The following is a 12,210-nucleotide window of genomic DNA, read 5'->3' on the forward strand; positions in this document are numbered from 1 at the left end:
CAAATCAGATGTGGACAGCAAGGATAAGTTCCTATTTTAGTCCCTGCTCCGAGGGGGGTTAGACACAGTTCTGTTTCTTTTAAATTTATTTCTAAATGACCTGGCTTCTTATCTGCATATTGTTGATTCTCATGCTCTGTCTTCACATCTGCTGTTTTCTGCTGTTGCTGCTGTATTTCCATTTATTGAGTAATAGCTCATATTCTCCGTTATGTAGATCCTTTAACCCCTTGGCACAGAGATGGGGGTTTTTTAAGTCTAAAAAAAAGCAGTAGAGTCTGATCTGTGAGATTCTTTTGCCCACGGGAAGGAAAAAAATTTAAACATTCTAAGCATTTACTGTTTCTTCCCCCTCTTAATGTGAACGTTGATCCCAACTTCCTGAAAAGTGGTACATGTCCTCTTGAGAAGCAAGGCTGTTTGTTGATTTTGGCTGGAGAATGGGGTGTTATTGAAAAGTGAGGGAAAGACCGTTTAGCTCCTGTGCAAACATATCTGTGAAATAACCCAACCCCCCAACCCCCCCCCCCCCCGGTTTGGTATGCACAGAGTGGTTCTGTAGGACTGCATCAGAGACAATGTTTTCCTTCTTTGCTGGGCGTGAAACTATATCCCAGTCTATCATGAGTACTTCAGAGTGTGTTCACATCTAAAGTAATCTTTCGTTTTATCATTGGAAATTTCAGAGAGACTGTCATGGCGACTGGAGTGTATGAGATAGAGCCATGTGAGGTTGAAGAGACAGAGGAAGAATGTTCAAGTAAGTAAATATATTGCACTTTTGATGGCTGCTTTGAAGATGTCCTGATCTATGGGTTGGCAACTGTCAGTCTGAACTAACCCCCAATAAGCTGATGATAACTGGCCAGCAGCTGAGTCACCACTCCCAAACTCCTCATCACTTTCCCTCATGTAAGCTGAAACTCTGGCAAGGGTCTACTTTCTCCTCCCCGCCCCGCTCCTAGAGTAGCCTTACTGAACTGTGGTCCTCTAGGTAATTTTGGGCTACCACTCCTATCACATTTGTCTATTGGCCATGATCGCTGGTGCTGATGAGAGTTGTAGTCCAAAAACAGACATGGATGCCACTCTGTGGGGGAAGGCTGTTCTAGAATGGCCCTCATGAACAGCAACAGAGGCCTGAATGGCAGCATGGAACAATGGCTGGCTGACTGCTGTCCAAAAATGTTTTTCAAAGTAGCAGCTAGGGATGGGGGAGCAATTGATTCAGTTCCCATTGAAAGGTGTATCTTATCAAATTTGCACTTTCCAAAACTATATGAGAACTGAAAAGCAGCCATTGTTCAAAATTCACGCTTATCCAAATGTTGTGCTGCAGTGCCCCGTATCAACCAGCATTTTTTCAAAAATGTGAGTATATGGGGAAAGTGTGCATGAAAAGCAAATTCTCAAATGCATTGTATGAATTAGGAGAAGTTTCTTGCAAAAATACGTATATTAGTCAAAACCGCATACGAAGATACGTTTCTTAGGAGGGATTCACAATAAAATGCTAGTAAACTTTCATTAGAACTTTAAAAAATTGCAGATTGCTGCATAAGCGTTGGGAACTGGATTTAAGACGGGGGAAAGCTGAAAATGAGAGAACTGAAATAAAACAGCAACACCTGAAATTGACATATCCTTCCATCCCTAGTATTAGGGTCTAAAATTTCCTGTCTAAAATCCTTTGGGGCAGGCTGCAAATGAGCCTCCCCCAGAAGTTGTCCCTATAGTCTAGGTGCCACCATCTGTGTTTTGCTTTCTCGCATGCACGGCACACACCAAACTATGGACTGTGTAGGGTTGTCCTTAAGATATCCTGATGTTACACTGTTTATGGAAGCCTTTAACACTGAATTCCTGGCAACTCCAAAACACAAACATGTTCAGCAATGAACAAAAGCAAAGTCTACTGCTTTACCAGTTTCCCTGTCTCTTAGATCAAGATGCCTAATCACTATCTGCATCAAACTACGTGGCTTAAGTCATGTTAAGTATGTTGGCTGTGGCTGACATCTCTCTCCCACAGAGCAAGGCAGAGAGAGAGGGCAGGTAGCAGCCTGGAGTCATTGTTCACTCCACAAAGCAGTTACTGTGCAAGCCACTCTGCAGCTGATGGTGGCACTATCTTGCCCCTGCCATGCATGCTGGCATGAGGCGGAGACAAAACATTGCTGACAAAATGATTAGCTGGCGGGGAGGGGAGGAGATGAATTCCCATTGAAGTGATGCTTTTGTTTTCGAAGGAGCCCACCAGCTGTGAGGATTTTTAAAATGTCGGGTGCCCCTGTTTAGTCAAATAATAGAATATGTGTTGAGCCAGGTTCTGGTCATCTCATGACTTCTTTGCATCCAAGATATGTGCAATGCAGCTGGGAAAAATTCTCATCTTAGAGGGAAAGAATGGGGGCGGCGACGGCATGGAATTATGTGTAATAATCTACACATTTAACAAATGTATGAGTTAATTGTTAGAGGAACAGCACAATGCTTTCCAGGCATGTGAAGGAGCGTAAGTTTTCTCCAAAATCAGACAGATCCATATTTGCTGCCGATTGGAAAAAATCGAAACTTTTGCTTTTGCCACTAGCCTTTAAAAAGCCACCACTGCTAATTAAGGAAGCAGCTGAACTAGTTTCGTGCATTGTTAATATGTGGTATTTTAGCATAATCTTGGGTATTGTTCTTGAAATCTTCAGTTGGAGTGGAGGCTATAAATGGCTTTTCCATCACATTATTATTATTTCCTCCAGGGCTGCTAACAGCAATCAAACAAATAAAATCAAAGTGAATAAACTACAACTCTCATCAGCACCACCAAACATTGCTAGTAGCCAGGGAAGTTGAACTGTGGCTCAGCTACATCTGGAGTGCCAAAGTTTCCCAACACTTGTTTTAATTGCTGTGGGTATTACAGTGTTGGGTCTTTAAGCTGTACGCTGCCTTGCTATATTTCTTACGAAAGTGCCATTTATAAACAAACAATATTTTAAACCAATGCAGTATAATAAGAATGAAGTAATAAAATACAATGGGCGTGGGTGGCACTGTGGGTTAAAACACAGAGCCTAGGACTTGCCGATCAGAAGGTCGGCGGTTCGAATCCCTGCGACGGGGTGAGCTTCCATTGCTTGGTCCCTGCTCCTGCCAACCTAGCAGTTCGAAAGCACATCAAAGTGCAAGTAGATAAATAGGTACCGCTCCGGCGGGAAGGTAAACAGCATTTCCGTGCGCTTCTCTGGTTAACCAGAAGCGGCTTAGTCATGCTGGCCACATGACCCGGAAGCTGTACACTGGCTCCCTCAGCCAATAAAACAAGATGAGCGCCGCAACCCTAGAGTCGGTCACGACTGGACCTAATGGTCAGGGGTCCCTTTACCTTTAATAAAATACAATACAGCAGGCAGCCATTAGTTGGACATACTGTTGTCTTCCATTTTCTCACAGTCATAACGCCAGAGAGGTTTCCCCCCTTCATGCCAACTGCTTTGACGTGACACTTTTAAAATTTTCTTTGTGCAGAGAAGAAGAAATCAAGGTTTCAGACTTTTAAGAACTTTTTCTCCAAGAAGAAGAAAAACAAGGAGCAGCTGTCCTCCCTGGGAGAAATAAAATTAAAACCAAGTCAATCCAGTAGTGATGTCAGCATCCGAAACCTTGATTCCTGCATACTCCATTTGCCAATAGAGCCTGGGTAAGGCAGTGCAATCGTCTTGTAGCAACAGGTTAAAAGCAAGAATTGTCCCACAGCAAGCTACACATTTCATTCATGCTGGTGCACAAACAAATCCCAGTGCTGCAGCTGGAATGCCAGGAATTTCCTCTTTTCCATTTGCAGCATGCCTCAAAACAGCTAGTGCAGTAAAAAACACACCCTCTGGACTGTTTTAGCTCACAGAAGCACTGAGAGATGGGATTTGACCGTCTGTTGTCTAAAATCCACCCAGACAGCACCAATTAGCATGGGTGCTGCAGGTGGGTTCGTCAATATTTTATTGTTATCATATGGTACCTGAAATATTACCATGGCCTGAGCAGCTATTTCATACCACGATTGTGGGAGGAACATGACCTTATCCCTCCACCTCCAATATGCAGACAGTGGCAACACTCTGCAACTAATAAAAAAGGATCTCTATAGCCAAATCTTGAACTTGCAGCAGTCCAAAATACAGAGTGCAGATGTGCACAGTATTATTGATTAGGCCACATTTCCATGAAGAACAAAGTCCCCAAGGCTGCTTTGTATTGTGTATTGTTGTATGCAGCAGTGAACACAGGAAACACGGAGTTGGAATGGGTCACCAAAGATCCTCTAGTCTGACCGCCTTGCCAATGCAGGACAGTCTGGCAGGCCAGTGTGAGAGCAGAATGCTGCACAAGAAAGCTCTGACTCAACAGAGATCTTCTTACATGCTTATTTGCTTCTCTAGCCTCTGCTCTTAAAAACCTCTAGCAAAGGAGAGTCCACCACATTCCAAGGAGGCCTGCTCCTCTGAGCAGTGAAAACTACTCCATTAGGATTAGTGCTCTGATGGTGTTTCCTGCTTGGCAGGGGGTTGGACTCGATGGCCCTTGTGGTCTCTTCCAACTCTAGGATTCTAGGATTCTAGGATTCTAGGATTCTAGGATTCTAGGATGAATGGTGCACTGCTCCACCAACCTCACTCTGACCCCCACCTTCCTGCCTTCTTACTAACAAGCAAGACAGTAGATGGCACTGTGTGTCAGCTTCCGCCTCCTCCTTAGTCTCAATGGTGCCCTTGCAGAATTCAACAGGGAGGAGGATGAGAACAAAACCAGGAAGAGTTGGCTGTGCCTGTCATTGGGTCTTGCTTCACCTACTGTTGGGCTTCCTGCTTTCTGCCCCAACCCTCCCAATGGGCACCAGAAACCACTGCCATGGAGTCAAACCACTGATCTTTCTAGCCCAGCAATGGCTGTTCTCCAGGGTCCCCTACAAAGGACTTTCACAGCCTCTGATTATTTATCTGGCTCTTCTATAGGCACTAAACTAAGGGTCCTGCCCTGCTTTCTATGTTACTATGGTTTTTATGGTTAAGCCACCTTGGCTGCTACTTGTAGAAGCACAGCAAGTAAGTTTTCTTAAGTATATATAAAATAAGAGTTATAATAAATAAAGTACTTTTGGTGGCAGACCCACCCAACCAGGTGCCCTCTAGATGCTGTTGGACACCAAATCCCATCAGCCCAACAAGTAGGAGCAATAGTCAGGCATGATGGGAGATGTAGTTCAGCAATATTGGGGGCTCCAGCTTGGGAAAGCTGGAGTTACTCTCTAAGACCCAGGAAGCCTCTTTCTCAGCTTAGCTTTGAATACTCTGAGTGCCTTTTTAAGCTGCTGTTTCTTAGCCTTGGTGCCCTGTGCATGGTATGTAGGAAAGACAGCCCTACCTTACAGGACTGTTGTGAAAATTAGTATGTGTATGTGGAGAATGTAAGGCAGAGATGGGAGCCATCCAGACATTGTTGGACTCAAATTCCCATCAGCCCCATAAACCCTTGCCAGCAAAGACAGTGGCTAAGGATGCTGGGAGTTGGAGTTCAGCATCATCTGGAGAGTCATAGCTTCCCCGCCTGTGACTTAAAGAAACAACATTTTTAAAATAGCATTAAAATATAGTTTTTTAAAAAGTCTGAACTGCCCCTTTTTCCCATTTCAGATCCAAAGGGAACATGGGAAACAAAGCCTTATCTCATGACAGTGTTTTCACAGTGTCCTCTCCAGAAACCTTTCCAGGGGTGAAAGCTTTGCAGGTAAGAGGACCTTCACCTCTCCTGAGGGTTGTGGTTTCTTGGTTCAGTTGAGGATTCTCCAGGATCCCCCTTTCCTTCCAGCACAGTTCTGTCACTGAGAACCAGATGCTGCCACTGTAAGTGGGATCATATGAACTCACCAAGGAGGAGCATGTGTTTCAATGCATGGTGGCCTCATAAGGCGAGAGAATCTCGCAAGTGAGCTCACTCAGTCTTGTCTTTTAAAGCTTGGTGGGAGGGGAGTGACAGCTGTTGGGACACCTCCCCACCCCCCTTCAGTCTTCCATCTCTTTCTTTTATCATGTATCTTGGGAAAATAACTTCTGGGCCCATGCTTGCTGCCGAGCCTGTGCCATTATTAGTAAGAGACACTGTCGCCATGTTTTAGGATGGGAGCATGGTAAATTAAAGCCTTTCAGCATAGCAAAAGTGACTTCCTTTTCCAAGTCAGAACTCATTCTTTGAGTGGCTGTGAATATATGCAAATTCCACATGAGGATGTGCATCAAGACATTTGTCTGAATGAAGATATTGTACAGCCGCCGTTCGCTCATTTCTGCCCCTTCCTTTTTCGTGTGTGTGTTCTCTGAATGAGCACATTTTTCATTGGGTTGATACAAATGCCAGATTTCAGAGCTCAGGCCAATTTTTTTTAAAAAAATAATATTTGTTAAAGTTTCAAAAATTACAGAAAGAAAAAGTAAAAATACCACATTAAACAAAAACAAAACAACATATCGCAATATATAAAAAAGGAAAAAAACAGAGAAATAAAACCCATTAAACAAAAACAAAAACACAAAGAAAAATACATCAGATCTCCTCATTACTAATCTTTCATTAGCTTATTTCCTTGACCTCCTCACACCTCCCTTTTTTGTATTCTAGGTCAATTATCCATTTCAGCAAATCCTTTCCCTCTTTTAAAATTTTTGTCCTGTAAATTCTCTTAATATAATGTAACTTTACTTCTCCTCCTTTCACCAGTTAACAGTCAATTATTCCCAAATCCTTTATATCATTCCTGCTAAAATCATATAATATTATTCCAACATCCTTCTAACAGATATTAATTTTACAATGTTTCTGTAAATAGTCTTTAAATTTCCTCCAATCTTCCTCCACCGACTCTTCTCCCTGGTCTCGGATTCTGCCAGTCATTTCCGCCAGTTCCATATAGTCCATCACCTTCATCTGCCATTCTTCCCGGGTGGGTAAATCTTGTCTTCCAATACTTTGCAATAAGTATTCTTGCTGCTGTTGTAGCATACATAAAGAAAGTTCTGTCCTTCTTTGGCACCAATTGGCCGACCATGCCCAGGAGAAAGGCCTCTGGTTTCTTCAGAAAGGTATATTTAAATACCTTTTTCATTTCATTATAGATCATCTCCCAGAAGGTCTTAATCCTTGGGCACATCCACCAAAGGTGAAAGAATGTACCTTTGGTCTCATTACATTTCCAACATTTATTATCGGGCAGATGATAGATTTTTGCAAGCTTGACTGGTGTCATGTACCACCTGTATATCATTTTCATTATATTCTCTCTTAAGGCATTACATGCCCAGAGCTCAGGCCAATTGACACTGCTTTAGAGAGACCACACAGCAGGACTCAGTTACCCACCAGGAGTTCTTCGAAGTGCTGGAGATCAACTTTTGGAACGTTTCTCCCCTGTCTCCATGTTCCATGGAATGTGCATGTTATTATTATTATTACAAGCTATGCCCAATACAATTGTAACCATAAGGAACTCATTTCTTGCCCTCCATATCCGATAAAAACTGAAGTTATTGGTTTTTGCAACCAGCATCACATTCTGAAGTTTGGTCACTTCCAGGTGACCTGTTTATTGAGATTTGTTTGCTGGGAGGTTAGATGATGTTGTACTGAGCAAATGTTATCCCACACTTCCCATTGCATTTCCCCAGTAGTTTCCTTATTGTAAAAAGTCCAGCCTTGCGTGGAAGTGGACTTGACATGTACGAGCTCCAAGTCGACCTCAGTGGTGCAACCTGAATTTGCCAGGATGTACTTGATCCAATAGGAATATTATTATGTTTGTGTCCTCCAAGGTCTGTCCCATCCTGTTGCCCACAAAGCTAGCCTGCTGTCCTCAGGTACAGTGGAGGAGGATACTATCATTGCCAGTGTTGAAGAGCAATTAAACACTCAGGACAGCTGGTTGAATGCATATAGAGCTGTGGAAATGAAGAGTACCATCCTGTCCTAGGCTTCGGGTAGCAAACTCTCTTGGGCTGGCCCAGGTTGCAATGTAAGGGTAGAATGGAAACCGAAGCAACCTTAGCAGCATTGTACTTGCCAAGAGGGCTGCACCTCCTAGTTAAAAAAAATGTTTGACGACTCCTGTGTACTTTTATTCCTTCCTTTCCTTCCACCCAAACAGCTTCAGTTACAGCCGAACCTCGTGTTTCGATCGCCACCGCTTGTTATCTCCAGCAAGAGAATGGAAGAGGTGGGTGGCATTTTGGAAGACGATGGCTTACCCAGAAGTCCTAAGGGAATTTCCACCCTCCATGATGTTCTGATTTGTTCTGCAAACAAGGTATGTGCTGTGCCCTTTTGAACACAAGGGATAATAGAGAATAGCACTTTGGGGGCACTTTTCCCTCACACTATTAATGATCTTGAGGTGAGGGGAGAGGGAGTGGGGTATCCTGCTGGCCCCTGTCCTGGTTATCCAGGCATTGCAGAATGTGAGGCAGAATGTCCTTCTCTATACATGTAGGCTCCTGCGTGGGGTGTGTGTGTGTGTGTGTGTGTGTGTGTATGTTCCAGTCACTGGGAATGATCAGCTTTCATGCATTAGGGCAGGCTGTTTCCAACAGGGGATGAGGACATACAGTGCCACACTCACAGCCCTGCTCCCTCCTTCACACATTTTAAATTGTACTATTGCATTTATATTACCACTTTCCTCCAAGTAGCTCAAGGCATAGTACATTGTTCTCCCTCCCATTCCATCCCTGCTTTATCCTCACAACAGCCCTGTGAAGTAGCTTACGCTAACAGAGAATAACTGGCCCAAGAGCACGCCATGAGCTTTATGGCTGGGTGGGGATTTAAACCTTGGTCTGCAGTGTTTTAACCATGGCACCACTGTTTAATCATGTGAAGGATAATGCCCGAATAGGTCTATTATATCATGAGGTGTGGTGCCTCTGCCATTTGGCAGGGAACAGCAAATGTTTCACTACACGTTTCATTTCCTTTTCCTCCATTCCAGCTTTATTTAATATTAATTTGGACAAATCCTGATAGTTCTCCAAATCTTTATGGTCATGGTGGTTTCCCTCCCCACCCCTTTTTAATCCAGTCCTCAAATCAAGAAAAGAAAAGAAGAAAAGAAAAGAGAAAAGAAAAGAAAAGAGTGTGAAAAAGTGTGTGTGTGTGTGTGTGTGTGTGTGTTAAAGGGTAAAAGTAAAGGACCCCTGGACAGTTAAGTCCAGTGCTCATCTTGCTTTTCAGGCTGAGAGAGCCGGCATTTGTCCACAGACAGCTTTCTGGGTCATGTGGCCAGCATGACTAAACTGCTATTGGTGCACATATACATGTATATGAATAAGGGAGGGGAGCAGGGTTTGAAACTCCCATTGTTCTTGGCGCATTTTGCGACAGGGAATTTCATTAGCGTGAGCAGTTTCTGAGCTCTGGGCGTAGTACTGCGCCTAAGATTTCAGATTAAAACTGCAGAGTGGAAGGAAAGGAGGACCTTTTTCTGCCTCCCCACTTCCGGTTACTCTCTGAAGGCTGGAGAAGAGACGCTCTTAAGAATATTAGGGGGGTGGGCAGGGGAAGGATTAGACCATGTGAAAAATGAACATAATATTTCAGCTGCAGTTCATTCATTTTCAGCTTTGTATTCTTGTTATAAAAAAGTGTGCTTAAACATTCCATTGTTGTGCCCATAACTTAGGTTTAAGGTGCCATTTAGCTCCTAGCTTTCATATTTCAGTTTCTGACACTGGTGGGGAGAAAGACATTGGTCTGCTGGAGCCCTTCTTATTTTACAAAGTGGTGGCACTGAAATGCATACCGAGTGTTCTTGAAGCGTGGAAGAAACATAGGGTTGTATTCAACGAAGTCCTACTCGGAGTAGAATCACTGAAATTAATGACCTGAAGTTAGACCTTATCTGCACTATCCATTTAAAGCAGTATCATACCATTTTAAACAGTTTCTACAGAGAATCCTGGGATCCATAGTTTCTAGAGGGTGCTTGAGTGTTGCCAGGAGACCTTATTTCCCTGACAGAGCCACAATGCTCAGAGTGGTTTCACGGTCAATCCCTCTTCACAGGGAACTCTTCCCATGGAAAACCACCCATAGAAATTGCAGCTTGCAGCTTGTGGTTTTAAGGCCCCTGTTCCTCTTTACTTTTATTTTTATGCGAATTTGATTTGGAGACGTCTCATGAAGCCAAAACAGAGAAAACTCTCAGGAGAGCCCTGCTGAACTAGACCAAATGACTGTCTAGTCTTGCATCCTCTTTTACACAGTGGCAAGCTAGATGCCTCTGGGATGGCCAGAAGAAGGGCATGGGGGCAAGGGTCCTCTCCCGCTGCTGTTGTTGCATAGCAACAGAGGTCCGCTGCCTCTGCTGCTGGAGGCCATAGCTAGCTATCATGATTAAGAACTTTAAGGAGACTTGGCTAAAGCATTCCAGTGCACCCCAAAGCTTTGGAAGCAGCAGTTTATTGAAAACACTTGCTAGGACTTAGAAACCAAACATAACTTTGCACTGAAACGTAACAACTTTGTCCTTGCTCTGCGCAGGCCCTTTCCTGAAGAGCACTGGAGGGGTTCAACTCACCACTCAGCTATGAAGTCCCCTGGGTGCTGCCCACTGTCTTTCAGCCTGGCCTACCTTACAGGGTTACTGTTGAGGATAAAATGGAAAGCGGGAGAAGGGTATATGCAGTGCTTTTTTCCTGGGGGGGATGCAGGGGTACACATAACCCTAAACATTTTGTGAATCTAAGTTTGGTCTCATTGAGGGGCAGTATTTCAATATGAGTAGGAAAATGAGGGTACCCCTAAACATTTTTTTTTAGGGGGAAAAAGCACTGGGTGTATGTCACCTTGAGCTCCTTGGAGAAAAGGTGGGATATACAGTGGTACCTCAGGTTACAGACACTTCAGGTTACAGACTCCGCTAACCCAGAAATAGTACCTCGGATTAAGAACTTTGCTTCAGGATGAGAACAGAAATCGTGCGGCAGCAGCAGCGGGAGGCCCCATTAGCTAAAGTGGTGCTTCAGGTTAAGAACAGTTTCAGGTTAAGAACAGACCTCCGAAAAGAATTAAGTTCTTAACCCGAGGTACCACTGTAATAGCAACAAGTACAACCCCATCTGTCCTAGTGCAGCTATTTTGGCAGTGCAAGGATAGTTGCTGGCAATATTGTCATAAATGCATGAGAGATGGATGCTGTGTTGACATTCCTCCCCACACCACCGATTTCCCCCACCCCCTTTGTGTTTTCTCATAACTGTCCTTTTTATGTGCCATCCTGGAGAACGCTATACCAGCACCATGCTTCCCTGACTTATCCCTTTCCCTTGTTTTATCCTGCAGTCCTCAATCCCTGCCCAGCGCTATAACTCTTTGAGTTTAGGTGGCACAGGCAGTGAAGATGACCAGGTAAATAGCAATTTTTCCAGCTGCTGCTGAAGCGGCAGCCTTTTGTACTTTTCCTGCGGTGGCAGAATTCAATCCCACACAGAACCAGGCAGACTCCATTCCTCCATAGCTTCACATGGGTCTGAACGACCTGTCCTTTTTTATTATTATTTCTTCCTTCAGGGGTGGGGCTAATTGTAAACTGAGCTGTAGAAATAAATGGTGCTTTGGTTTAATTGGTTGTTTTATGTATAAGGCTTGTTCTGGGTGATTGCCATGTCTGTGCTGGCTTTGCTTTTTCTTCTTCTTTTAGTAGCATTATGAAATAGGTCTTTTAAATGGAACTCTGGGAACTGTAGCTCTTTGAAGGGAATAGGGATCTGCTATAATTCTCAGCACCCTGAACAAACTTACAATTCCTAGGATTCGGGGGGCGGGGGGGCGGAGCCACGGCTGTTTAAAATTGTGTGGTGTTGATTTAAATGTAGAGTATAGCACAGATGGGACCCACCTTGTGCACACCAGGCCAATGTCCGACCTAAGTTCAGCCTGTGAGTTTTGTGGGGATTGGAATCCTTAACTTTCAAAGTGTGTAGTGCAGCAATCTCTATCAATAATATTATACTCACTTGATTGGACAACAGCCTACTTCAGTGCAGTAATTTTCCCAGGTCTAAAGGTGGAATCTTACCTACTTATAATGTTTGTTACGTGCTTATACATCTGAGTATTTTAGCTTCTGAACCCATCTAGGCCAAATTGTTGTTGTTGTTTTTAGCACAATAA

The 12,210-nt window shown here is 43.8% G+C and overlaps 1 protein-coding gene across 5 annotated transcripts in view; it reads left to right on the forward strand.

Annotated features, from left to right (window-relative positions):
• Window positions 1-12,210, forward strand: part of KIAA1210 — a 63,808-nt gene that overhangs the window by 32,782 nt on the left and 18,816 nt on the right. For 2 of the 5 annotated variants that reach the window (XM_079962690.1, XM_079962688.1), the window contains exons 3-7: window positions 677-760; window positions 3,526-3,697; window positions 5,688-5,781; window positions 8,189-8,347; window positions 11,380-11,445. In XM_079962690.1, the coding sequence (XP_079818816.1) occupies window positions 677-760; window positions 3,526-3,697; window positions 5,688-5,781; window positions 8,189-8,347; window positions 11,380-11,445 (575 nt within the window). The remainder of the gene's footprint in view (window positions 1-676; window positions 761-3,525; window positions 3,698-5,687; window positions 5,782-8,188; window positions 8,348-11,379; window positions 11,446-12,210) is intronic. The other 3 variants (XM_079962689.1, XM_079962692.1, XM_079962691.1) reach the window with 3 other exon arrangements.

The sequence above is a fragment of the Podarcis cretensis genome (assembly GCF_951804945.1).
Source record: "Podarcis cretensis genome assembly, chromosome: Z".
Lineage (NCBI taxonomy): Eukaryota > Metazoa > Chordata > Lepidosauria > Squamata > Lacertidae > Podarcis > Podarcis cretensis.